The 27,903-nt window shown below is 38.4% G+C and overlaps 1 protein-coding gene across 1 annotated transcript; it reads right to left on the bottom strand.

Moving 5' to 3' along the window:
* Positions 1–941: 941 nt before the first annotated feature.
* Ppp1r3c (protein phosphatase 1 regulatory subunit 3C) lies at positions 942–5,742 on the bottom strand. The gene is made up of 2 exons (XM_003462361.5): positions 5,585–5,742; positions 942–3,337 (listed from the first exon to the last, which is right to left on the bottom strand). The coding sequence occupies exons 1-2, from the start codon at positions 5,596–5,598 to the stop codon at positions 2,398–2,400; spliced, it is 954 nt and encodes a 317-aa protein (XP_003462409.2). The 5' UTR covers positions 5,599–5,742; the 3' UTR covers positions 942–2,397.
* Between the last annotated feature and the right edge of the window lie 22,161 nt (positions 5,743–27,903).

Below are 27,903 nucleotides of genomic sequence, written 5' to 3'. Positions count from 1 at the left end.
CCTATCAGCATGACTAGAGACTCAAAACAGAGAAAATACAAGTCATGAACTCTAGCGCTTATCAAGGCCAAATGACAGTGTAAGAGAAAACAGCCAGGAGTGGGGACTGCAGCCAGCACAAAGCAACAGGCCTCAGCTAGGGCAGTGGGCTGCTACTCAGGTCCACACACTGGTGGCCTTAAATTTTTAGAGGAAAAAATAAAATCCACATTTTTATATAGTCTCATGATTATTCTATCAGGATGATGAATTCCATTTAAAATGTTCTATGTGTTAAATAAAATACAGCCATGTATTTTATATACAACCCTCAGGCTGGTAGTTTATAACTTCTGGTATAGAGGTTATTATATGACAAAAGTTTATTCTTCATAAACAAGTCTTTTCAGGTTGGTCATTAATTCCCCTTTCAGTTAAAATACACTCTGCAGAAGCCCTCCCTGAAGTTGAGGCAGAACTGGAGCAACACCTTTACTACTCGGACCTGCTGTCTTTCACTCCACAGAAGCGTGCTGCTCTCTTCAGTCCAAGAGAGCACCTGCTGGGCCTCTGCAGGCCCCTGTGCGCAGCTCTCAGATTGGCCCCGCAGGAGATTGCTGGAGTTCAAGAAGTAGGAGCCACTCCAGCCCTTTCACACTATCTTCTCTTCCATTTTAAAGCTAATATGTCCTCCAAGATAACACCAACCCAGCAAAGAACATGTGTGGTAAGTAGTGACCACAGATGGGTTTAAGGGAACAGTCACAGTAGCTAAAGTCCCAGCCCCAGGGGTCAGGAGGTAGGAAATGTGGTCACTAATGAGGCTGGGGCCATGTGAATACTCAGGCAAATCCACTTTATGGTCCAAACATCTCTACTTGGTTAGTCCTAAACAAAACAGAAGAATGTTAGTTGAGTTTTTTATTTAACTAATTATGGCTTTAAGAATGCACTCTCAAATCTCATTATCAGACACATTTATTCTTAAGGTGAGAAGCTCATAAAGGATAGCTAGAAGAGAATGAATTTACAGTAGAAAAATTATGGATGCTAGTCAAACCTCAAAAACTGTCATAGCAGAGTTATTCCAATAGTATTTTCCCAGCATGGAAGATCACATATTCTCTTAACACTTCTCAATGGATGTGCTCTGTAGAAGCAAATATTTTGGAACTCCACCATTAAGGTCTTATAGAATAAACTTAAACACACACAAAAACAATTGATAGCCAAAACAATTCATATCCACTTTCTTAAAAAAAAAAAAAAGCATTTTGACTTCAAAGGAAATTAAAACAGCAAGATAAAAACAAGCAAGAGTTAGACGGCTACTTCTACATGCAAGATACCAGATTCTTGTACTGAGAACCCTAGTGTCAGTCCTCACTCCAAATATCACATTGAAAAAGTGTGGCAGAAAAATGAGTCGCCTTCAATATGAAGGATGAGGCTATGTACACCGACAGCACTCTCGAAGGCCCAGCAGAACTGTAGGAGGAATGACCTCCTTATGAGGCCAAACACTCATGAGTTACCAGATGACCATTCTGATGTTTGGGTTAAGTGACCAGAGTACTCTGGTTTAATCAAGGTACTTGCAAAGAGCTCTTTGCCGACACCTTGAGCTCCCACATGTTATCAATCATTGATGACAGCACGGTTTTTATTGGTTAGCACTCTGTTCCAAATACCCAATCTTGATCAAAAGTCATTTATCACATCATGACTGCAGCAGCATGTTTGCTTAAGCTTTCCCCAAATCATGATTTTGATAGACTATGCTTAAGTATAAGGGCTTCACTTAAGATCTTAATTCTCTAGCATTACAGATCATCTTCCCCCAATACCTTCCAAAACCCTGGAATTTTATTTATCTTGTCTCCACAAGAATATATAAAGTGGATCTCTCCTCCTGAGTTATTTTTCCAGGAGAGAACCATAAAACCAACTTTAATACACAAGACAACCTTACATGTTCTTACCAACAAAAGTATCAGACCTTCCTCTCCTCCTCTGAGTTGAGTCTCAGAGCCCTTCACATACAGTACTCCTCCCACACATTTCTCATACCCTTAATTCAGCTTCCCATCACCATCAGTTCTCCTCCCTCAGCTTCTTCTTGCCCAATGTGAAAGCTAGTGAATTGAAAGGGAAGGAGGAAAGGCACCGAAAAAGCATTATTTTTCTAAAAATAGTTCCTAGGCTGTTACTTGATTCTCCAAAACAAAACTGGATAGCATCAGCCATATCAGACGCAAGTGCTGAATTCTCAAGTGTCTATATCCCCTGTAGCCAGGCCTCAAAAGCTCAAACCTAAACCTACTAATGGACCAAAGTAGCAAAAACTTCCTAATATTGAGCAACACTGACCTAGAATTGCACAGAGACTATGACAGGTCAGACACTAGATTGCTTAATTCACCGATAAGAGGCCAAGTTCTCCATTCTCCCCCAACTCTGCCATTCTGGAAAGAGCCCACTAGCCATTCTTGGACTGCCAAAGACTGTTGACTCTAACTCAGTCTTAGGGGGCACCTGGTGGAATGCACAGTCTTGGGGTGCCATGTGTGCCTGCACCCCATCAGGCTTCCACTGTACGTGGACAATTCTGTAATTCTGACCCTCATTATTGTCCCAGAAGACCTTCCCATTCGCATGATAAGAAATGCAGAACTCAATTTTCTCCTCAGTTGGAATGACAGGGGGTAAGTCAATGGTAAATGAGAAGGTATCACTATCGGAGCCGCCGTACACATTCTTCATGTAGACACAGTCCACATCTGTGTAGCTTTTCCAACTGTCAAAGGTGATACGGACCTGAACCTTTTTCTCAAAACTCATGTTTTTCACTTTGACAGTCCCAGTCACTGTTCGCTCTTGCAAAGTGCAGTTCTCCAAGCAGACAAAGTTCTTTTGAAAATTGTTCCGGAAATTTAAGTAATCAGTTGCAGGCTGAGGAAAATCTAGGATCAAGTTTTTCTCCTCATGGAGTTTTAAGCCAGAGGAGATATCATTAAGATCCAAGAGCTCAAACTGCAGATCCCATGTAGTTTCTTCTGGGAGGTCAGAGAAGACATGGATAGCAGTCAGAGACAGGCCCTTGGAGTCAGCAAAGACCACCCGCTTCTTGGATTGGTTGTGTGAGTGCTTCCAGTCATTCTGTGATTTGTCTTCCTGTTTGAGGTTGAGACATGGTTTCAGGGGTTTTAATTTATTCACAAAATTTCTTCGTTGAAAGTCATTGTAAGGACGCAGGAAATTCTTCAGAGGTGGTGAATGAGCCAAGCAAAGCCTCATGGCCACATCCACTGGCATGACTGAGCTTGTCAAAGGATGTGCATCCAAAACCTGGATCATTCTGGAACACAAAAGGAAGAAAGGTTATCACCTATATCTGACATGTTCTCCACCTCCCCAGTACACCTGCACAAATTTTGTACAGGTGGAATTACAAGCAGGGCAGTATCACGGAAATGCTGTCATACACAGTAAAAAACGAATGGTATCAGGTGATTAGATCTGCATTCAGTGTCCACCTCTGCCCTTGGCTGGCAGACACTTAGAGAAGCGTTCGGTTTCCCTGTTTGAAAAATAAAAGGATAGTATTTAATGATATCTTAATCTGCTCTATTCTGGATCAGTGGTTCTCAACTCTGTCTGATCACCATAGCCCAAGGAGTTAGTTTCTTTCTTAACGAAAGACAGACAAGATAGATAAAACAGACAGACAGAAAAATTGATTCACAATCAGTTCTGTGGCTTACAGGTTATTGCAGACCTCCTGAGGGTGGAATCAAGGTGGTAGCTATATTCTAAAGCTTCCCCAAAGATTCTAATGACCAGACAAATACTTTGGGAGCCAGTTTCAGATCCTCTCTCTACCTGTAATTGCTTATTTTGCTGTTAACTTGATTACATTGATCTAAAAGGATAATCCACTTGAAAAGAAAAAAAGCATTAAAATTTTTCATGAAAAAGTTCTGAGAATGAAAAGCTAAAAGTCTAAATCAGAATTATCTTTACGCATTGACTACCATGCTTGTCCTCATTTTCATAGATATCCAGCTGAAATACAAGTCAACACTTTCATGCATTTAAAGAAGTTTGCCTAGTCTATATTTCATGTAGAAAGATGTCCATGGCAAGTCCACACTTAGATGGAAAAACTGATTGCCTATTTGAGATGACAGATGTGTTCATTTATTACATTATAATACCTATCTTACTTTAGATATAATCTTATATTGTATAGCTTAGGCACAGTAAAATTTATTTTAAAAGACACTAGTTACTTGGAACTATGTATTAGATATATGAATTTATAAATATTGAAAACTTTCTGAAAAATACAACTAAAGTTAACATTTATCTCTGGGTGATAGGATTATTGCTGATGTATTGTCTTTGTACTTTTTTGGAATTTTCCAATGTTTGAGCAAGGGACATTTATAAATAGACAAGAAAGCTATTTAAAATTTAAACACAACTATGCTCAGCAATATTAAACCAAGAAGCACCCATCAAGAAGGGTTTTTTCTGGCATTTAGCCCTCAATGTATGTTGCCAATCTCATGGAATTGGGATTTTTTCCCCCTCATCTATCTTTGCATTCCAGATAGAAGATGTGTGAATACTGTACATGGAGCTTCTCAGTATGGCTTTACTAATGCCCATCACAGCAGTTCTAAGCACAGAGGCAAGCAGTCATTTTCACAAGGTGGATAATAAAGGACATTTGCAGAACTTTTTAGTCCAAGGACTTTCCTGAGACATCTACAAACTTACAGCAAACAAATGAAAGATAAACCTATATTTGTGGATCTAATAATAGTTAATAGGCAGGGTTTTTAGAGAAGCCTGTTAAGCCTAAAGAAGCTACTTAAAGTCATTTATGGGAGATATTTATTTTTGTTTTGTGCAGAAGCACAATTTTAGCATTGAGCGATTTCCCTGGAATGTTAAGGGCTGGCCACAAGTTAGAAATAATGTATTCAATTTTTTTTTTTTTTTTTTGAGACTAGGTTTTGCTATGCAGTCAGGCTGGCCTTGAACTCAGTATGTATCCCCAGCCGGCCTTGAACTTGTAGCAATCTTCCTGCCTCAGCCTTCTGAGTGTTGAGACTACAGGCGTGAGCCACCATGCCTGTCTTTGTGTTCAAATTCTGAGACTGCTCTGACAAACCATGGAGAGTGGAGGAGAACAAATGAATGCAGAGTGGAGAAAGAAGGAATGCAAATCTCACCCTCTAATTTTTGCCTCCAGGCTAAACTACCCAACAACGTCACAGTGCTGTCACAAGGTAAGCTGCCTGAGTACTTGGGACACTTTGTAGGACTCAAAGATGTCAGTCCCATCAATGAGAGAATCTGAACTAAAGCTGACTCATGTTTCTGATCTAGGATGCTGATTACCAAAACAATTCTCCCTAAGAAACACAGTAAAAAAAAATTAAAAAAAAAAAAAATCCATATAGGCCTCCAAGGTGCAGGATGCAAGCAATGCCCTGCCCTGGGATTTCTTGCAGACACGACAGGAAAACGCCCCTCAACTTCCCAGTAGCTGCACATTTCCATCTGTCCCGGCGCGAAGTTGCAGTGAACCTACCTGGTGCAACTCATTAGGCACAGAGGTAGCCTCTGACGTGAGAGCCGGCACCCCGCTGCTTGCGCAAGTCCGCAGCCCTCTGCTCCCCGCTGCACCCCCTTCCGTGGCCGCTCGGGCTGGCTGGCAGGCTGAGCCAGAAAGGCAGCTTATCAGCGCTGAACCACGTGGACTGAGCCCTTGGGCCAATCCCCGGGCTGCGGGCCGGATGGCGCGACCAATCAGCTCCCAACTGCAGCACTAGCCCTCAGCGCCAGAACGTGCTCTCCGAGCACCGCTGGGTGTACGGAGAGCATGCTGGATCCTTAGGGTGGGGCGCGGAGGACACCCCCACCCCTCGCCAGCTGGAACCCTGGCGCGGGACGACAGGCACGTAATGCTCGCGCCGAGAGAAAATGTAGCAAGCTTCACCCAGGCCGGCGCCAGCTTCTCTGGAATTGGGGTGTCTGTTACTCGGAAATATGTGGGTCTGCACACAGCTGAATATGAGCACGGAGAGCTGTGGTTCGATCCAAATGCATATATTATTGGAAATGTTTATATTGTTCATGAATCTATGCGTCTGCGCACACTGGCCTGTGCAATCAGAAGCTGATTGCACTTTTGTTTGAGGGTTTTGTTTTGTTTGGGGATGTTATTGCAGTTGATTAAAAATGAATCCACAGATGCACCAAACGACAGGAAAGGGCTACCAGCTTGTCTAACAAACTTTAGGAAAGCATGTGAGCACCACAGAACAAAAAGGTGGTGATTAATTAAATGGAACTTTGTGTTTTGGTCTGTTCTTCAGTTTTCTCTTTGGAAAAAAAAGCCATAACCAGAAATGAAATGACCAGTTTTACTCACGGGCCATTTAGAGCCAGTATTCAACCTGAATCCATTGTTCTGACATCCTTTGGTAATATATAGAAATCACAAGGTTTTTTTTAAAAAAAAATCATACTGCTTTTCATGAGCCGTTACTTTCACTAAGGTTTCCTTATTTTGTTTAGTTTGGGGAATTTTTAGGCCATCAGTTGTAACCATAAAATTAAGTTTCTAAGTCGAGTAAGAGTTATTTTTATAAAACCTATGTTCTAGTTCTGCTCTAACTTGGGTATCTAGCAGTCAGTTAAAATGTGCAAAAATGCCTGGGTCTTTTAAATAAGTGCAAAGTGGATTTGTTAAAATAGAATTATTAAAGTTAGAAGAAATTCATGCTAAATATCACTGAGAAAGATACTTCACGCTTGTACTTTACTTTTGAAGTGAAACACTCAGCTAATAGCACGTATCATAGCCCTTCAACGCAGGCAGAACTTACTAGTCTTTGGGGTTACCACTATTACTGAACCTAGGCAAGTTTCCACCTCAGTCTCTTGATGTGTAAAACAGAGAGAGTAAATTTGTTCTGAGGATTAAATAAAATTGAACAGATGAGCACACTTACAGAATACCCATTTCATGTAGTCAACCCGTGTGCATCCTCAATGCAGCGCTCAGTTTCTCAGTATTTTGCACTCTGTCACCTCAAGAAATCTGGGGTCTGAGCAGAATATTGATAAGTGGTTGCCTATCGACCTTTATCATGCACCAAACATGAATCTAAATTCTTTATATGTGGTACTTTTTTAATGCTCAGTAATCCCAGGTGCCATCCCTTATCATCAAACATCTTACAGAAAGATAAACTGAGGCACTGTGCAATCAAATTTGTGCAGGACCTCAGCCTGTAGGTAGAGCTGAGATTAGAACCCTGCTGATACCAGGGCAATAACCACTGCACATTACTGTCTTCCTTTAATTACTTATCAACTATCAGAATGATAGGGATGGGAAGTGCCTATGGTATCATTGGCATCAAATGATAAATTCTTCACAGCTGAGGAATTTAAAATTTAAAGAATTTGAGCTGCTTACCTGAGGCTGGTTAGATCAGAGCCAAAACTAGAACCCTGAGTAGAATCTTTTCCTTCACCCATAATTATAGTTTGAGCCAAAAAGTACATATTACCAGTTAAAGCTCTGAAGCACTATGAAATGATAAGATTACTGTGACTGGGCACAGTGGTGTATGCCTGAGGTCCTAGCTGTTCAGGAGGCTAGATGGGAGGGTCACCTGGTCTAACTAGTGGGACAACAGGCAACATAGCAAGACCTCATCTCAACAATGACAATAGTAATAATTTGTAGTGGTCCTATTTGGAGAAATGTGCATGCAAAGAAAATAGAATATGGTGAACTATTTAACAAATGTTTGACAAAAATATTAAGTGGTTACTTAAAGATGATGAAATTAGAGGTAATAAAAATGGTTTCACTACTTTGTTTCTCTGTATTTTTAAATAGTTTTGCAATGAACATGGAAGATTTTATTAAATAGTATTTAAAGGATTTTAAAACTTTCAAGTAACACACACCGTCTACATGCTCTGTGCCAAGGATTGTCATTTACACCATTTTCTCACAGTGTCCTGAGATTAAATTTATTTCCATTCATGCACTTTCTCTCCTGCCCCCTGGTGTTGGCTAATGCCATGAAAATCACTTTGTTTCTACTCCTTCAAAGGGAAGATTTAGGAAAACAGCCCCTCTCTTTTAGGAGTCTCAGTCAGTAATCTCTAAGTGATCTGGGCCCCTCACATCTTGTCTTTAACTGCTCTTAATTATGGGATGCAAGAAACTGGATGGAATCCGTGTTCGTAGTTGGGAAGTTTGCCTATGAACACGGGATGGGCCAGGAATTGTGGAGAGTTTTGGTAACTGTGGTTTAACAGTAGGCAAACATTGCTTTGTCTTGATGATAAATCTATCATCCCAAGGCTTTTGAGCAGTGCAGTGTCTGGTAATGCTGTATCAGACCTTCAGGAAATTACAGTTTTCATTACAGAAATCCACATTCATGAAATACCCAAGGGACATTTTAAGGAGCTACTGAGCAAGGGATGATTATCTTCTGGCTTACATAAACGGATCACTTAAAGCTTTGCTCAATATATTATAAGAGAGCTGCTCTTGTGAGAAAAAAATCCTGGCAGGTTCCTAGGTTACCAATTTATTTTCTGCAACTTTGCCTTGTTCTCAGTGACCAATCAAGACAGTGTTTGAGAATTAAATCTTATAACCATTAATATTAAAAAGTGAGTATTTAATCATGGCTAGTTTTAACTTGGATAAACTGATCTTGTGCCCCAATGTAACATCAGTGAAGTTAAAAATACTCATTTTGATTAAAAGGGCCAGAATTTCCACTGAAACTTCTAAGTGATCTGGTCAATTTTTCTCATCCTGAAATTCTCAAACTTGTAGAGTTTTTGTATTGTTTTTTTTTTAAAGAGGGAAAAACAAAAAAATAAATAAATAAAAGAGAAACAAGAAACAAAAGAGACAAAGAATGATTTTTAAAACCCCCCAAAAAATAACAATAGAGACTTTCAAAATAAGGTGGTAAAAAACTTAACAGAGGTTATTATTTGCATAATTATCTTCAAAAGAGTTCCTCAGGTTACCAGATAGAGACTGTAAAATTGATCTAATCCTATGAATGTTAACTGTGCTGTTTCAAGAGCTAATAGAATTAGTTGTATGATCATCTTAGCTATCGTAAGTGTATATATACAAATTTATATCTTTTTATTTTCTCCTTTTCCCTATCCTAATTATTTTTCCCCTTTGAGTAGTTTCTTACCCTTTCACAATATTTATTGACGATTTTGGATCTTATTTACTCTTTCAGTTTTTCACACCAAGGAGACAATATGGTATTTACACATGTGAGTTTATTTCACTTATGAGTATGGTCTCAACTTGCATTCATTTACCTATAAAAGCTTCAGTGTGATCCTTCTTTGTAGCTGAGTAGTACTCCATCATGTAAAAATACCACATCTGTTTTGTCTGTTCCTCAGTTAATGGGCATTTGAGTTGTTTAAAAGATTTGGCTATTACAAACCGTGCTGCTATAAACATGGATGCACATATATTACTGTAGGATAATGTTTTCAGTTCTTCTGGGAATATGCCCAGAAGTGGGATAGCTGGGTCAAATGAAACCTCCAATCCCAGCTTTTTAAGGAATCTCCACACTGATTTCCACAGTGTTTGTACCAGTCTGCACTCCCACCAAAATGCAGAAGAGTTCCTTTTCCCCACTGCCCTGCCAGCATTTGTTATTGGTGATTTTGTTGATCCTGACCATTCGTTCTAGAGTGAGATGGAATCTCAGTGTTGTTTCAATTTTTATTTTTTGAATGACATAATGTTGAACCTTTTTCATATATTTATTTGCCATTTATATTTCTTTAGCTGAGAAGTGGGTACTCATCTCAGATGCCCATTTTTGGATTGGGTCTTTGAATTCTGAGGGCCTGATTTTTTAAAATTCTTGTATATGTTCTAGATAGAAGTCCTTTGTCTGAGGGACAGTTGACTAAGGGTTTTTCCCAATTCATGGGTTGTCTTTTCATTCTATTGGAGATTTTTTTTTTTGACATTCAAAAACTTTTTAATAAGATGAGATCCTAGTTGTTGATTCTGGGAAGTATTTCCTGTGCAGTTTAATTTTTTTTTTCATGAATTCTCTGCCCACTCCTATGTCATCAAGATTTCTACCTACCTTGTCTTCCAGTAGATTTGGTGTTTCTGTTTTAACATTTAGACCTTTGATCCATTTTGACTTTTGCTGAGTGCATGATGATAGAAATGGGTCGAGTTTTAGTTTTCAGGATGCTGAAAGTCACTTATTAAAAGAGGCTATCTTCCTTCCAGTGGACGTGTTTGGCTCCTTTGTCAAAGATAAGGTGGCTGAGTGTGTTTGTAGTTGTGGTAGTGTCTTCTAATCTATTCTATTGATCTTCAGTCTGTTTTTATTCCAGTACCATGCTGATTTTATCACAGTAGCTTTCAAGTCAGGGATTGTGATGCCTCCTGCCTTGCCTTTGTTGCCCAGAATTTCCTTTGCTACTCTAGGTCTCTTCTGGTTCCAGACGAATTTTAGGGATGATTTCTCTAGATTTGTGAGGTATGCTAATAGTATTTTGATTGGAATTGCATTAAATCTGCACAACAATTTTGGGAGAATGACCATTTTCAAAATATTTGTTCTTCCTATATGAACAAGGGATATCTTTCCATTTTCTGAAGTCCTCTTTGATTTCTTTATTCAGAATACTTTAATTTTCACTATATAGATCTTTTACTTCCTTTGTCAGATTGATTCCTAAGTATTTCCTAAGCATTTTTGGATGCTATTATGAAGAAGGTGGCTTTTCTTATTTCTACCTCAGTGAGTTTGTTGTTTGTGTAGAGGAATGTTATTGATGGGTTGACTTTGTGTCCAGCTACATTACTGAATTTGGTTATTACATCTAGAAGCCTTTCAGTGGAGTTTGGGGTCCAGAATAGAGTATCAGGTCATCTGAAAATATAATTTAACTTCTTCCTTTCTTATCCTTATTTTTTTTATTTCTCTCTCTTGTCTAATTGCTTTGGCTAATATTTCCAGCACTATACTGAATAGGAATAGTGATAGTGGACAGCCTTATCTTGTTCCTGATTTTAGAGTGAAAGCTTTCAGTTTTTGTCCATTTAATATGATGCTGGCTGTCATAAATGGCTTTTATCAGACTGAGATAAAGACCATCTATTCCAATTTTCTGCAGGATTCTTATGAATGGACATTATCAAAAGATTTTTCTGTATCTATTGAAACAATCATGCGATTCTTATTTTTGGCTCTATTGATGTAGTGGATTACATTTGTTGATTTGCACATGTTGAACCATCCCTGCATTCCTAGAATGAGTCCCACTTGGTTATGGTGTATAATCTTCTTGAAGACTTGCTGCATTATGTTTGACAGTATTTTACTGAAGATTGTTGCATCTATATTCATTAGGGAGATTGGTCTGTAGTTCTCTTTTTTTGGTTGAGTCTTTCTCTGGTTTTGGTATTAAGGAAATAGTTGCTTCCAGGAATGAGTTAGGGAGAATTGCTTCCCTTTCAATTTCATTGAAGAGTTTGAGGAGTATTGGCATTAATTTTTTGTAGAATTCAGTTGTGAATCCATCAGGACCTGGGCTTTTCTTTGCTGGCGAGGTTCTAAGTACGTTTTGACTTTCAGTACCTGGGTTACTCAACAATTTAACATTTCTTGATCGATATTTGGCAATTCGTGTTTCTAAGAAACTGTCCATTTCATCTGTATTATTGAACCTATGAGAGTAAAAATTTTTGAAGTAGATATTGATGATCTTCTGCATTTCCAGAGGGTATATAATGATTTCACCCTTTTCATCCCTTATTGCATGAATTTGAGTTTTTTCTTTCCTTTTTATAATAAGATTGGTTAGGGGCTTATCAATTTTATTTATTCTTTCAAAGAACAATCTCTTTGATTCATTAACTCTTTGTTTTGTTTTATTAATCTCTATTGCATTGATTTCTCTTCTGATCTTCATAATTTCCTCCTTCTTTTGGCTTTGGGCTTGACTTGATCTTCTTTTTTTAGATGCTTGAGGTATAGCATCAGGTTATGTATTTGTGTTCATTCTGTTTTCCTGATGTAGGAACTCATGGCGATAAATTTCCCTCTGAGGACTGCTTTCATTGCATCCCACAGGTTCTGGTAAATTTTATCTGCATTTTCATTTGCTTGTAGATATTGTTTAGTTTCTTCTTTAATTTCCTCTGTGACCCATTTATTGGTCAGGAGCATATTAATTTCCATGTGTTTATGGAGAGTTTTAGTTTCTTTTGTTATTAATTTTCAGTTTCATGGCACTATGATCGGATAATATGCATGGGATAGTTTTGATTCTTTTGCATTCACTTAAGCATATTCTATGAGCTAGTGTATGGTCTATTTTAGAGAATGTTCCATGAGAAGAATGTGTATTCTGATGTTTTTGGGTGAAACACTCTTTACATGTCTACTAAGTTCATTTGTTCACAGGTTTGGTTCAGTTCTGTTCTTCGCTGATTTTTTTGTCTAATTGATGTGTCTCTTTGTGTCAATGGGGTACTAAGTTCTCCTGTTATAATTGTGTTATTACTTATTTGATTTTTCATGTCTATTAATATTTGTTTTATTAGCTGGGTGTTCTCATATTTGGTGCATATATATTTATGATTGTTATCTCTTCCTTCTGAAGTGTTCCCTTCACCAGCATGTAGTGACTTTCTTATCTCTTTTGATCATTCTTGGTTTGAAGCTCACATTATCTGAATGGCTACCCCTGCTTTTCTTTCTTTCTTTCTTTTTTTTTTTTTTTTTTTTTTTTTTGAGTTCCTGTTGCATGAAGCATTGTTTTCCATCCTTTGACTTTCAGTCTATGAATTTCCTTTTGGGTTAGATGACATACAGCATATGGGTGGATGTTGTTTCTTAATGCATTCTGCCTACCTGTTTCTTTTAATTGATGAATTGAGGCCATTTACATTAATGGTTATTAGTGATATATATTGACTTGTTTTTTTGTTATGTTATCTTTCTGCTGTTGGTTCTTTACCTTTCCCTTCTGTTTAATTATTTGCCCTGCTTGGTGACTTTTTTTCTGTTGGTGTTCTTGAACACCAACATAGTTATTTTTCTGTCTACAGAGAATATCTTTTAGTATTCTTCATAGGGTTGGTTTAGTGATTCTGAAGTTCTTCAGCTGTTCTTTCTTATGGAAGTATCTTATTTCTCCATCAATTTTGAATGGTAGTTTTGCAGGATACTACCTGAGTTGGAAGTCATTTTCCTTTAGGATTTGAAATACTTCACTCCATGCTTTTCTTTGCCTTGATTGTTTGTGTTGAGAAGTCTGTTGTGATTCTGATGGGCTTTCCTTTATAGATGATTTGTTTCTTTTCTCTAATAGCTTTTAATATTCTGTTATTATGTTGAATTTCTAGGATGTTGATTATTATATCTCTGGGTGTAGATTTATTTTGGTTATGGCTAGTTGGAGTTCTATATGATTCACCTATCTGTATGTCAATTTCTTTTCCCATGTTTGAGAAATTTTCTGCTTTTACTTCTGTAAATAGTCTTTTTTATATCATTTGTGTTGTCACTTTTTCTTTTACACCTGCCAATTTTATATTGTTTTTCTTTGCATAGTCTTGCAACTGTTGAATTGTTATTTACTGATTTCTTGTTATTTTTAAAAGATCTTTCTCCTGTTCAATAGCTGGAATCTTGGCTTGAAGTCTGAAAATCTATCTTCACATACATTCAGGTGATTTTGCCAGCTTTCGGTGAAGTTTTTGATTTCCTGGATATCCCTTTAAATCTGTTTCATGCAATCTAATTCTTTCTTGGATTGTTCATTCCATCATTTTGCAGTGCTCCTCTACTTTTTTTTAGCTATGTCTTCTTTAGATGTGTCCAGCATTTCTTTCATTATGTTGATCATTTCTTGTTTTACCTGGGAGATTATTTCTCATTTGATTTCTTTTACAGCTTCATAGAGTTGTTTCTTTACTTCAGATGCTATCATTTCAGAAGTTTCAGGTGTGTGGCTTACACTTTATTCTATGTCCATGTCTCCTCGGTTTGTTTGAAATGGGCTGGAGGTTTGAGATTGCATTTTGCTCTTTTGTTTTGTTATTTTCTTGTATTCCTCTATGGCAGCCAAATGCAAAGTCTCAGCTGTTTCCTGGGCTAGAATGGCTGTCTGTATTGGAGAGGGGCTGAGTGGGGGTCATTAGGCAGGTCTTACCAGGTCCCTGGAAGACTCAGAGAATGGATGGAGTATGCTGGGTCGACCTTCAGCATGCCCCACATGGCACACTGAGGCTTCTTGGCTGACTGGGCTGACTGGGCAGAGCCCTACCAGACCCTGAGTGGCCTCCAAGGCTGCATGGTTAGGTGGAGTTGACTGTGCAAGCCTTCAGCTCATGCAAAGCAGCACACCAATGCCCCTCAGCTGCTTTGGGTCACTGGGCGGGGCCCTACCAGGACCCAAGCCATGCACCAAGGCTCCTCAGCTGCTTGGGGTTGCTGGGAAGGGCCCTACCAGGTTCTAAGCAGCTTACCAGGGCTGCACAGCTAAGTGGAGAACACTATGCAGGCCTTCAGCTTGCGCCACAAAGTGCACCAAAGCTCCCCAGCAGCTTGGGTTCACTGGGTGTGGGTAACTTTTTGTGGATTTACCCTCAGGAGCTACAAATACTCCACTTTTCCTCCTCCTCTCCCTCCTCCTCCTCCTTTTCCTCATGCCTTGCATGACAATCTCCAGGACTGGAGGAAAAATAAGTGTTATTTGGCATATAAACAACCATTTCTTGCCATAACATTTGAAAATTTGAATTTTAAAAGGTTTTCTATTAAAATTATAACTTGTATAATATTTACTTTTTAAATTTAGAGTAGAGAATATCTTTACACTGTTTCAAAATAAGATGTGCAAAGATATTAAAAACATTCTGTCTCTGTGAACCTTGTCCTTCCACCTCCTCAGGCCATAGGTCAGTCCATGGCTTTGTAGATGCAAACACAACATATAGAAACTTGGGGGGAGGGTTAAAACAGGTGTTTCTTAAGAAAAAGCAGGTAAATTATGAAATTCATATTTCTAAATAGATCTCATCTTACAAAGATGTTGGACACAATCCTAGATGGGACAACTTTATGAGCTTTTTGGACTGGGCACTTGCAAATAGTGGCAATTGATTTATTAATAAATAAGAAATTTTAATTTAAAAGACAAGAATTTGTACTTTTGAGAACAGAGAAGTGTAATTTCACATCTCAGTGAATAATAAACTCTCATCTACTGTTTCCTTCTTCCTTCTCTTACCCACATTAGATGGGAACACCAAGGACAGGTAAGCAGATATGATTTTAAAAATAGTGCTTACATTGGGTTAGACACTGTTTTAAGCACTTTATGAGTATTAACTCATATAATCTTTATAAGAATGCTTTGGAGTAGAAACTCATTTCACAGATGAGAAAACTAAGAAGGTTTGGAGAGCGAATTATCCAAATCACATGGCTAATAGGTGTCAGGACCAGGTTTCAAAACTCTGTTTTATTTATACTACTACTTTATCTTAGTTCGTTGAAACAAACATTTGTGTTATTATTTGTTCCTTTTTTGGAAAAATCTTTTCATTTTAATGTCTTGCTCTCTGAGTAACTACTTTGAAGATACACTAAAACAAACTATTGTTATTCTATTATTTGATTATGAAAGTTAATTTTACTTTTTCACAAAATTAAAAAACTAGTTCTCTGGCCTCCATACTCCAAGTGTGTAAATTGATTGGAAAGTTGCAAACACCACACTGTATCTACCAAGACCAAAGAAGCTCTACAGTTGGACAGAGAGATTTGGAAACAGGTAGACCCCTGTGGAATTTCTGTGGAAGCTCTGAGGAAGCAGTAGAGCTTGGGAAGCTGGGAAATGGGAAGAATGAACGTACAGGAGGTGCAGTTTAACCTTTGGGGCATTTAGGTAAGAATACAGCTTGTGACTCAGGCAGTGATAGAGCAAATGAGATCACAATTGAAATGGTGCCACCAATCCACCAAAGGGCAAGAGAAGAAACTAAGTGTTCTGAGTAGACTATGTTATGAGCCATTCAGTTTGCAACAAATCCATTTTCAAGTCATAATTTCCACTACCTGGAATTTGAGTTTTTACCTCATGCCCCACATAAAAGTATCTTTGTAAGAGCAGAGAACAAATCTGGGTGCAGGTGCAAAGGCTTGGTTGTTAGCAACAATAAAGGGTTAAAATGTAGCACAGTGCAGGAAAGATAGGAAGTACTTTGGGTAAAGCAAGGAGAAGAAAGCAGGGAGAACAAAGCACAGAATGCTATACCTGATCTTTTCAGTAATTCCTTGGGAAGAAAGATGGAGTCTGTTATGGTTTGGATGGAAAATGCTGCCCAAAAGGCTTATGTGTTCAGAGATGAGGATTTGGGAAGCAATTGGGTCATAAGGACTCTAACTTCATCAATGGATTGGTCATGATTTGACTGCATTATTGGGAAGTAAAGGAGACTTGGGAGGTAGTGTCGGGTTGAAGGAAGTGGGAGGTATGACTTTGGGACCATATCTTATCTCTAGCACCTTCCTTTCTAGTTTCCTTCTCTTTCTTCCTCTCCCTTTCCTGTTCCCTCTCTTTCTTCCTTCTCCCTCTGTCTCTCCTCCTTTCTGTCCTCCTCTTTCTCTCCCTCTCTCTCTTTGTGGCTGTCCTGTCCCATGTCTTTCTGCCATGATGTCCCTGCCTCACCAAAGGCTTAAAACCCATGGAGCCAGCAGACCATGGATTGGATGAAACCTCTGAAGCTGTGAGGCAAAATAAATCTTTCTCCCTTTGAGTTTTTTAGGGTTGTTTGTTTGTTTTAGATATTTTGCCACCATGACAGAAAGGTGCCAGAGAAATAAAAGGATATGTAACTATATTAGGTTGTCCAAGTAGCAAGTGGATTATATGAACTTTATACACATTTTCACATGCACTTTAAGACTTTGGAGAAAGGAGAGGCCCCTGAGGGGAAGGGGAGCAGGGCATGTTGTGTAACAACAGAGAAAACAACTTGGCTAGAGGTGAGGATCCTATCCAAGGCAGGTAGACATGGGGTATAAAAGATCAAAGGAAAAAAAGTACACGTTATTTACGAGACAGGTCTCACTGTGTTGCCCAGGCTGGGCTGCAGTGGCTATTCACACATACAACCTCACTACTCACTAACTCAGTGCAGGCATCCAGTAGACAATGTACTACAGCCCCCAACTCCTGGATTCCAGCGAGCCTCCTATCTCTGCCTTTGAGTATCTAAGACCATAAATGTAAACTACTATCTGACAAATATTTAAAACTTTTAAGTCTTCTGGATTATCTTGAAAAAAATTACAGAACAAAAAGCTATAAAATGAAATGAGCAATGAATGAAATAATCCAACTATAAAAAAGAGATCATTTCTTCATGTTGATATTACATCTCCAAGTTGCTGTAGGTTCTCCATATTTATTGAAGGGTTAGGGTAAGTGAAAGTGTAAGTCAGAACATAAGAAGGAATGACTAAAAACATCACCGAAGGGATCTTTTTTGACAGAATCTAGCTGATTCATTAAGTTGGCCAGGCTGGGCTCGAATCTGCTGTCCTCCTGCCTCAGTATCCCAGAGTTTTGAAATTACAATCAAGCACCACCACACCTGGCCCAAAGGACATTATTAAAGGCTTTTATATAAATAGGGGCAAAGGGAAGGATTATGCAAGGAAAGAAAGAAAAATGAGCCAAATGTTCCAAAGTTCATGAAAAATGTTATTAAAACAGTTTATTTATAAAAATTCTAAGTTTATAGTAGGTTTTTATTTAGATTATAGAACAATAAAAGACATCATTTTTACAATAATAATCAGATCAGTGAAAGGAAAGAATTCATAAATAAATATACTCACATGTCAGAATTTAATACATATACAGTTGGGAATTTCTAATAAAAAGAGGAGGAAAATTCCATGAACAGGTATCTAGTTAGCCATATGTGAGATGAGGATGGAACAATGTATACAATAATTGGTTTTCATTCACCTAGTTCTGTGGAAGGAGATTAAAGTGTTTTAACAGCATAGCAACATTCAAAAACAAAGCACTTCAAAAGAGATGTCTTAGCCTATTTTTGAATTGCTATAACAAAACATCAGATGCTGGGAAATATACAGAAAAAAATATTTGACTCTTAATTCTGGTGGCCAGAAAGCCCGAACAGCATAACATATGTATCTGGCAAGGGTCCTGTGCCTGTCAGAGAGCTCATGTGGAGGACGTGTTAGAGAGCGGTAATCAGGTGTGTGAAGAAACAGGTCACCCAGCAAGGGAGGAGGCAGGAGACGGGCGGGACTTAGCTCACTCTTCTTTAACAGCCTACTCTCACAAGAACTAATGCACTCCTGTGAGACCTAACCCATTTCTAGAGACCAACATTAATCTCTCAAGAAGGCAGTCCTGACTCAGTCACCTCTCACAGCCCTATCTCTCAAAGCTCACCAACCTTTGAACACTGCTACATTGGGAAACAGGCTTCAACTTGAGGTTCCACAGGAACACATTCAAACCATGACAAGGGAATTCCTCAGTAGGAGGCTACCTGACTGATTCTACCTGCTCTGGACACTGTGATTTTGATGATTTGCAAAGTTTCCATTTTTAACTCAAGACTTATGAGCAAGAGAAGAAATAAAATTGAATCCACTCAGTAAAAGAGAACTGACTTTTAAGTTTTGTTCCTTCTATCCCTAGTTTTTTCCTTCAAAAAACTGAAAGAAACCCTTGGCTGATTGGATTTGTCTGTGCAGGCTGAGCCTGGTGCTCTATGTATGTTTTCCTCGTATCTGGGCAGGTATGTGCACCTCTGGTTTACTTTCTTTCTTTCTTTCTTTCTTTCTTTCTTTCTTTCTTTCTTTTTCTTTCTTTCTTTCTTTTTCTTTCTCCTTCCCTTTCTCTTTCTTCTTCCCTCCCTTCCTTTTCTTTTTTAAAAAACATTAGAAATCAAACCCAGGGCCTTGCACATGTTCAACACACACTCTATCACTGAGCTACGTAAACTACTAAATCTTTATATCCTATGACTTTGCATTTTCTGTTTGAAAACTGAATAGTGTGAGATATAGCAGCTGTCTGTTTAATCAGGACACTTTATTCACAGATTTCACATCATCTAGTGATAGAAAGGGTGGAGGAATAACTAGTATATGAGAGGCTCTGAGTTAGATCCACTGGGAAAGAAGAAAAGGAAGGAAGGGAGAGGGAGAGACAGAGAAAGAGAGAAAGAAAGACAGAGACAGAGAATTGTCTGCCCTATCATCTGGTTGTGAACTCAGCTATGAACTTTTGGCTGAGTACAAACTGAACACAGGGCCATTTCTTGTAAGGTACCACAACATTTTCTTTCCTACTTGACATTAACCTTCCCCTCACCTACCTGTCTCCCTTACACATACATAAATACAAATACTATATCACTCCACTCCCAGCTCTGGATATAACTGTTAATAACTTCTTGCTTCCAAAAAATGTTCAGAGTTCCTTATTCACTTCTTTTAAATACAATGCACTAGTATCTCCCTTATCCACGAAGAGGAGAAACACACTGCTTGAGGCCAATATTTTGTGAATCAGAAAACTATTGCTGTTCAGTCATCATGTGCCAAGGATGTGGTGGAAGTCCCAGCTGTGGGAATTGGGGAAGATGAACAATTTTCCAGGTCCCACTGAATCAACCATTTGCACTAGGGATTTAATATTTTATCAAAAATGTAGAAAACCTTCTAGAATGTCAACCACAACTTTAGAAACATATCTCAAAGCCAACTTTCTCCAAAACTTGTTTGTTCTCTGTTAATGAGTTGTTACATTTTCTAACATGAGCAAGTCTTAAACTCATAAGTCACTTAGTAAAATGGGAACTTATCTGAGAGCCACAAGAGAAAGAAATAATATCTCAAAATGTCGTCCCTTCCCAATCATAAAAATTTAGTCATCCTGTAGTCAAAGTAATTATGGGGAGCAAGAAAGAATTCTTTCCTCGAGAAAAATTTCAGACCATTGGTGATTAAAAGAGAAGCTTTTCTTTCTGAAGAAAGAAAATTCACATTATTAACAACAAATTATGTATCCAGAACTGCTAGGTTTCTTTGCATATTTGATGATTTAATCACTGCTATAATATAATGCTTATTTAAAATTAAATAGTATTAAGTTGAAAAGGATCGAGGACTATCATTTAAAACACAATAAAATATGATTAGATGTCGCTTTTTCTTGTCTTGTTTCCATCCTGCATCGCCCCCAAATTTGAAGTTTGGATGCTACTGACAGAGCAAATCTTCCATGGTTGATATTATAAAAGGCTATTATTTTGCAAACTACAAACAGAAATGCAAGATTCAAATGGTAAAGGTCACAGGAGTGGTAATTGAGCAATAAAATTTTACATATGAGAAGCCCTTTCAGCTTTACAATTGCCTTTAAAACCTTTATTTCATTTAATCCTCATTATGACTCTGTGTTATAAAATGCAAACCAGAACTACAGTGAGATTCCATCTCACTCCAATTAGAATGTCCATTATCCAATCACTCAGTCTTGGCAAAAACAAGGATCCTGCTTATTGGTAAAAATGTAAGTTAAGATAGTCTCTATGGAAACATTTTAAAAACTAAAATGGAGATATCATATCAACCATACTACTTCTCATTATACACTAAAAATTTAGATACACCAAAAAATAGAGAAGCCTGCATGTCTGCATGTTTATTGTGGTCCAATTCACTACAACCAACATATGAAACCACCCTGGGTGCCTACCAACATCTAATGGACAAAGAAAATATAGTACGTAGTACACAATGGCATATTAATGGAACTGGAGATCATCATGTTAAATGAAATGTCAGACTTAGAAAAACAAATATCACACCTTTTCTCTCATGTATGCAAACTACGGAAAAGAAAAAAAGACAGCCTGAAAGTAAAAGATGAACTATTTGTGAGAGCAAAGGCGATAGGAGAAAAGGGGAGACAAGGAACCTAAGGAGAGCAGGAGAGATTATTAGGGCATGTATGAATAAAGGACACGATATGCATATTAGAACTGTTACATGATTAGTCTGCATAATTAATATCAATTAATAATTATAACTGGGCTGAGGATTTAGCTCAGCAGCACAAGCACCTGCCTGGCAAGTGCAAGATCATGAGTCAATCCGCAGTAATACAAACAAAACAAAAACTACATACAATTATAATACAAAGTACTGTGAAGCCATACAATGATTTCATCTTACGGACTAGGGAAACTAAGATTCAGTAAGAGTGAATGGCTGAGGTACAGTGCACAACTGGTAAGTGATACAGGCCATCTTTTGAAGCCAAGACCAAGCCACATGGACATAACTTACTTGAGGAATTCCTTCATTCATACATGGATGTTAACCTAGAGTCTGCCCGTGAGCACTTTGCTGGATACCTCTCTTCCTCACCCTTATTACATTTAATCAGCAAGGAAGCCCTGCTTACTTTCTATCTTCTCAGTATTTCTCAGAATCTGTCATTTTCTCCACTGTCTTAGTCATCCTTATCTCTTGCTTGAACTGCAAGAGCCCTCTTGCTAGTTTTTCCCATCTTAGGTTGCGTCACTGAATTGTCTCACAGCCAACAAAATGCCTGAAATATAGCTATGAACCCAAACTCCAATAGTTGCCCACAACATAAATCTAGTAAGCATCTGAAACAAACCGCTCATTTCTCAGCCCTCCGTGATCCCTGCCTTTCTCACCAATTTCATCTCCATTTGTCATTCTCTGGCCAAATCGGCATTCAAACTTTGTCCCCCGCCCTGGAGTTGTCTCCCTCTGGTCATGTTTCCTTGACTAATGTCTAGCCTCAGATGCCTTCCCTGCCCTACCCCACCACAGGGACCCTTCTCTGTGTTCTCCATACTTCTATCATTTCATTTACCATCTGCTTTTATAAAAATCTATTTTGGGTTGTGTCCTCCACTAGACCAGAAACTCCTTGAGGGCAAAAACAATGTTTTATTTATCGATGTATCTCCAACAGCTGGCACAATACCTCACACGTGTACCCTGGGTCAACTGGATGCATTAGTCATGAAAAAATATTTGCTGGCTTCAGAATCCTGCACAGGTAAGAAAGAAATTGAGAAGACGATGTTGAAATGATGTGAGTATAGTGAATTAGCAAGTGGAAAGAACATGAACTATCAAAAGATGCTTTCAGAGTCTAAAGAGGAGTGTTGACAAAAACCCTAAATAAAAATAGTGAACTATTAAGTTGGCAGTGAGGAAAAAATGTTATTTCAAAAGTACCACAAAGCAGTGCCAACCAAACCACTCAGTGTCCTAGACCTAGGAGCCCAGAAAAAGTACAAGTTGTCCTAGGACATAGAAGATTTATTTTCAGATCACTAGCCAGATACTGGGATCAGAACTGGAATAAACTTGTGTTCTTTTAAACAATACCTCATGAGGAGTTGGTTTTTACTAGTATGTGTTTGCCATGCACAACGATGTTTTTACATTTATTGTGTGGAACTGTTGTCACATTTTAACCCTTAAACTTCCCCTTCTCCTGTCCTCTCCCATTGCTGTCCCTTCCTATACCCACAAAGTCCTTGTTTCACATCATCTATCTTTTATTTTGCTCTTTAAATTACTTATATTTTACATTTCTCATATAAGAGAAACCATGTGATATTTAACCTTCTACGTCTGATTATTTCATTTAGCATTATGCCCTCAAGATGCATCCATTTTCCTACAAAGAAATTACTTTAATATATGTGAAAGCATTTGTCATCCTTTAATTCTCCTTTACTACTTCTGGCTGTTGTTCAACTTTTCTGTCTCTTCATGGGCCTCTAAATATCTCTTTCCTACTCTTACCTTTCAATGTCTCTTTGTTTCTGTCTCTCACCTTATTGTTTATATAAAATATCATTGACTTTAACATGTTCTGGGAAGTTCTGCTGACTAATATAGACCTCTAATTGTGGAAAGTACACAGGTCAACTAAGTTGCCACCTTATGTGCCATAGTCTCTGCTCTGTTCTTGCTGTTCCCTCTGCATGGAAGGCCTTCACATGACCTAACCCTATTCATCTTTCAAATTCCGGCTCGAATATCTGATGTTAAATTTCATCTAACCCTAGAGACAGAATGCCCTGTTCTATTTCCTGTGCTTTACAGATGAACTTGCTTAGACAGCTAAAGTAGCTTTTGCAACCCTGGGCAATTTTATTTATTTACATAACATCTCATTTATTAGACTATGAACTTCTAGGGGCAGGTACCAAATATCATTCATTTCTGTATCCCTTGCATTTACCAATGTTTCAAATATTGTAGACACTCAAAAGATGTTTGTTTAAATACTCTATGGTCTTACTTGCCCACTACAGTCTAACAGAGACTCTTATGTAGAAAATAGATAAAAGAGCAAATATGGAGAAACAGTAAATAGTGCACTAAAATACAAGGCAACAAAAGAGGGAGGGAGGGGAAGGGTAGGAGAGAAAAAGGGATTTAAAGAGAATTGAAGAAAAAATGGAAATAAAGCTTTTGCAAATGGAAAGGGGAACAAGACTTTGAGTGTTATGGGAGGAATGGAAGAGAAGGGAACAAAAAAGAATTAATATGGATTATGTACATGAGAAACTTTCCACAGCAAATGTAATCATTATGTAAAAATAAATTTTTTTAATTAAAAAATAGAAAGTACAAGGTGGCTTAGGAAAACTACCTAAGGCCCACAGACACTTCCAAGTACCCATCCATATCTATTGGTCACATTTATGAATATGTTTTGTGGCTAGGGAAATTCATTTGTGTGGATGATATCCATAGGCTTCCCCGCCCTCTGGTTTCTGCTTGAGTTCGGTGAATGAGACACACTGGCAGGAAAGCAGAGGATAGAGAAGACTGAGATCAAGGTATCTGTTCCCCAGCTTCTACTATGTTGGGTGGCTATGGTTGGCTTCCCCCTTAATCATGGTCACGGCTTCCACCCATTGATCATCTTCATGGAGCTACTCAGTAGGCTATGTGGTGGCTCCACCCACTTGTCCTTCGGTCCCCAAGGCGCTAATAACTTCACAGGTTTCTCAAATCATATCCATGACCTTGTAACTATCCATTTTGATTATGCTGTTTTTCTGCCAGAATGCCAACTGATACAATGGGCAAATGAGAGGCTGGATGTAGCAGGTGGTTTTAGATTTTCACCTCAAGTGCCACGGGAAGCCATGGAAGGGGTTAAGCAGTGACGTGCTGCTGGGTGAAAAGGGGGTGGGCAAAGGTGCAAGAGGAGGAGACACAACTAGTCAGAAGGCAATTTCCTCACAAAGATGACAAATGATGCCCACAGCAAATAATCTGAGACCAGCTCTAAAGATGGTGGCACGAAACTAAGAGCAACAAAGCAATGAAAGCCCAGCAAAATCTTGAACATAGTGTACATGACTGCATGGCCCCAGGAACCAGAGACCCGGACTCCTTATCCTGGCTTCCAAGATCACCCAGCTCTTGTCAATGAACTCCCTTCTTCCCCTTGTGTGGTTTAAATGGCTAGTTAAAATGACCTTACCAGTCACAGTGCGATTTATGCCTAGCCCCTCTATCAGGAACATTCTTCCTTTCCTTCATATCTTATCCATCCTCCAAGGTCCAGCTCAAAAGACAAATAATCACAGGTAACAATTTCTAAAATCCTAGTATTTTCCAGTCAGCATGCTATTAGCATTATCTCATAGAATCCACCTATTAAGGAGTAAAATTCACTCCATTTGACAAATGATTCTGAGGTCCAGATAACTTAAGTGTTCGTATTTAGAACATATTAGACTTGAACCCAGGTCTATATGACTTCAAAACCCTAGACTTAATCCTAATTTAATGCCGCTTCTCAAATCTTAATAACTTTACTGATTAAATGATAGGCATTACACAAAACTCCTTTAAATTGTTCTATTTAGTCCTTATAACAACCCTATGATATAAGAACCTCTTTAAATATCATTTTTAGAGTAGAAAATCAAAGCAGAAAAAGTAAGAAATATGCTCAAATGCAATCTCCTCCACAAAGATTTGTCATATTTTCCACATTTTGAGAATTCTTCCTTTCTTTGAAATGTGAGGCACTACAGTGCATCTCCAATAGTGTCAACACTTTGCTTTGCATCATGGCTGATTAGTCTTTTGCTAGGTTAGAAGATCAATCTCAGTCTGATTCACCATCTGTTTGACCGAAGTATCTGCCTATAGTTCTCCATTTCCTAATAGCTCCTTGTGCTGCAAGTAAACACTCTCAATATGTTAATCAATGAACTCCACAATGGCTACAGCATGCCATCAAAGAACTCTGCCAGAAATGAAGGGTGACATAATGTCACCTGGTATTTGCTCAAACCACACTGCTGGGTCATCCAGCCAGGGCAGAGCCAGTTCTCTCTCAGGAACTAAACTTTCTGGATCATGCTCAATTTAAACCCAGGGACTATGGCTTGTTGTTGCTGTTGTTGTTTTCATTTTTGTTTTTTGGACCAGGAATCCAACTCACAATCTTGCATTTGCCAGGCAGGTGCTGTGCCAATGAGCTATATCCCCATCCCAGGGACTATGCTTAAAGAGTACAGTTTTTTGGTAACTAGTTTGTTAGGTAATAAAAATTATCATACATTTTCTACCGAAAATTGTAAGTCTTGGAAATCATCACAGATTTATTCTTTATAGCTTGATAATCTTTTAAGTCCATTAGCAACTTATGTGAGCTATAGATTCTTTATAAAATAAAAATGATAAGAACCTGTTGTTATAAGGATTAAATAAGATGATACATGAAAAGCATCTATAGAAAGATGCCTGTCAGCAAATGATAGTTATAATTAAATGTGTGAGAATAGCATATTCTGCTCGCTGCATTCTAGGAGGATCATTGACAAACAGGAAATCTAAAGAGGTTTGTTCCACAGATTTTCAAAAGAGCTAGAGGAGTTTGATCCATGAAGACTGGAAGACGCACCTTATTTATATTTCCATGTGACTGTGAAAACCATTAGTGATCAATCCCATCTGTGGAATTGATCCAAACAAGCATTTGGCCAGTCTTACCACGTAATCTCTTAGGTAAGGAGAGAGAGGCAGTGAGGAAGCTGATCCTGAGCCCTTGATCATCTGTCTTGGACAACCTGGAGTGGGAAGGTGGAGACACTGACTAGCATTCAGGTGAGAGGTCTGTCCTGAGAAGAATCACTCTTAAACAATGGATTCCTTTTCACAAACATCAACCTTATTGCCCATTGTGTTAGTAGTACTTGCTCTTTCATCTAACTTAGATCTTAAACATATACTCAAAAATACTCTGTTTCCAGGTCTTCTGTTTAATTTAGGAATCTGGCTTGCTGAATTTGGTGTGTCTCGTCACTATCTTAACCATATCCCAAGGATATTGTCTAGGCATGGAGAATAGATACTTTATCTGTAAAATAAAATTACACTAACACTGGCACATAGGGTTGTTGAAGGATTAAATACTTCCTGCTTATGGCTTTCAAGAGCATGTTATTGCCCAAAGTAGAAAGTTCAGATTCTTTAATGCAGCTTTCAGAAATCCTTGGTGATCTGTTTTTATTCCACTTCCTCTCTCAATCAAATTACTTAATGCAAGCACCCTATATTTCTCCACTTGTGTGCTTTTACTCCCTCTTGTCCTTCTGCCTACAATATCCCTCTTTCTCATCTTGACCGAACCCTACCCTTCCTTATGCCCGGGTTAATCCACATCAGGTACTTTTTTGTTGTCTAGACCAAATAAAGTTAGCTGTTCTTTCATATACTCAGGCCTCAGGTCACTCTATCTCACTTACATCAACCTTACTTTCTAATATATATATATATATGTGTGTGTGTGTGTGTGTGTGTGTGTGTGCGCGCGCGCGCGCGCGCTCAATTCTGAAGGACAGATCTCAACATCTGAATATCCTCTTCACTTTGAATATCCAGTCATGGCTGGCACTCAGTCTTGCCCAGAGATGGGAATAAATAAATGTTCTATAAATTATCAGGTTGAAACTGTTTGAGTTTATAGTTGGTTAAAAGTTTGAGTATCCCTTGGGATCCCCTTTTGTGTTTATCTCTACTGTGTTGAATTGACTAAGAACTGAGAATTACTTTTCTAAACAAAGATATTGGGTTAGAAGTTAAGTTAGACTACAGAGGTTCCATCCAATTTTAGGAAGCTACGAATCTATTGTCTATAGATATGCCAAGACAACATGCTTGAATCATCTTTGTAGACATTCAAGGATAGGAACCTACCTGGATGTGGGTGGGACTGAGTCACTGTAGCTGATAAATTAATTTGTACCCTAGAATTAATAATTTAGTTGCCAGAATACTTGGATCTTTCATTATTCAACCTTACCAAAAAATGTATATTTGGTCTTCTGGGAAATAGAATAACCGGATCGTCACACTGGAATGAAATTTCCTTGCTATTGAAGCTGCCTCTGCCCCAGCATTTTGCCTCTGACACACACATCTTACAGGCCTGAATAAGACTATCAAGCAAACTCTAGCTTTTTATCCCATGGACACATCAGTTGTTAGATACACTTCTTGTACTGAATCAAAGTTTGAGTCTTTATTACCTCACTCATTAGTCCTAGCTCAGCTTTGAAGACAGAGAAGTCTACAGTCTTTTCCATATATGAACTATTTAGAGCCTTAAAGATGTGTTGCAGGGGGCAGGGATTCAGCTCAGTGGCATACGTGCCTTCCTGGCAAGCACAAGGTCGTGAGTTCGATCCCGGGTACCAATAAA

Source organism: Cavia porcellus, unplaced genomic scaffold (genome assembly GCF_034190915.1).
Source record: "Cavia porcellus strain 051 isolate PalLab524CR breed Dunkin Hartley unplaced genomic scaffold, mCavPor4.1 scaffold_28, whole genome shotgun sequence".
NCBI lineage: Eukaryota > Metazoa > Chordata > Mammalia > Rodentia > Caviidae > Cavia > Cavia porcellus.
The sequence above is the reverse complement of the archived record's forward strand: the minus strand, read 5'-3'. Positions and strand labels throughout refer to the sequence as shown.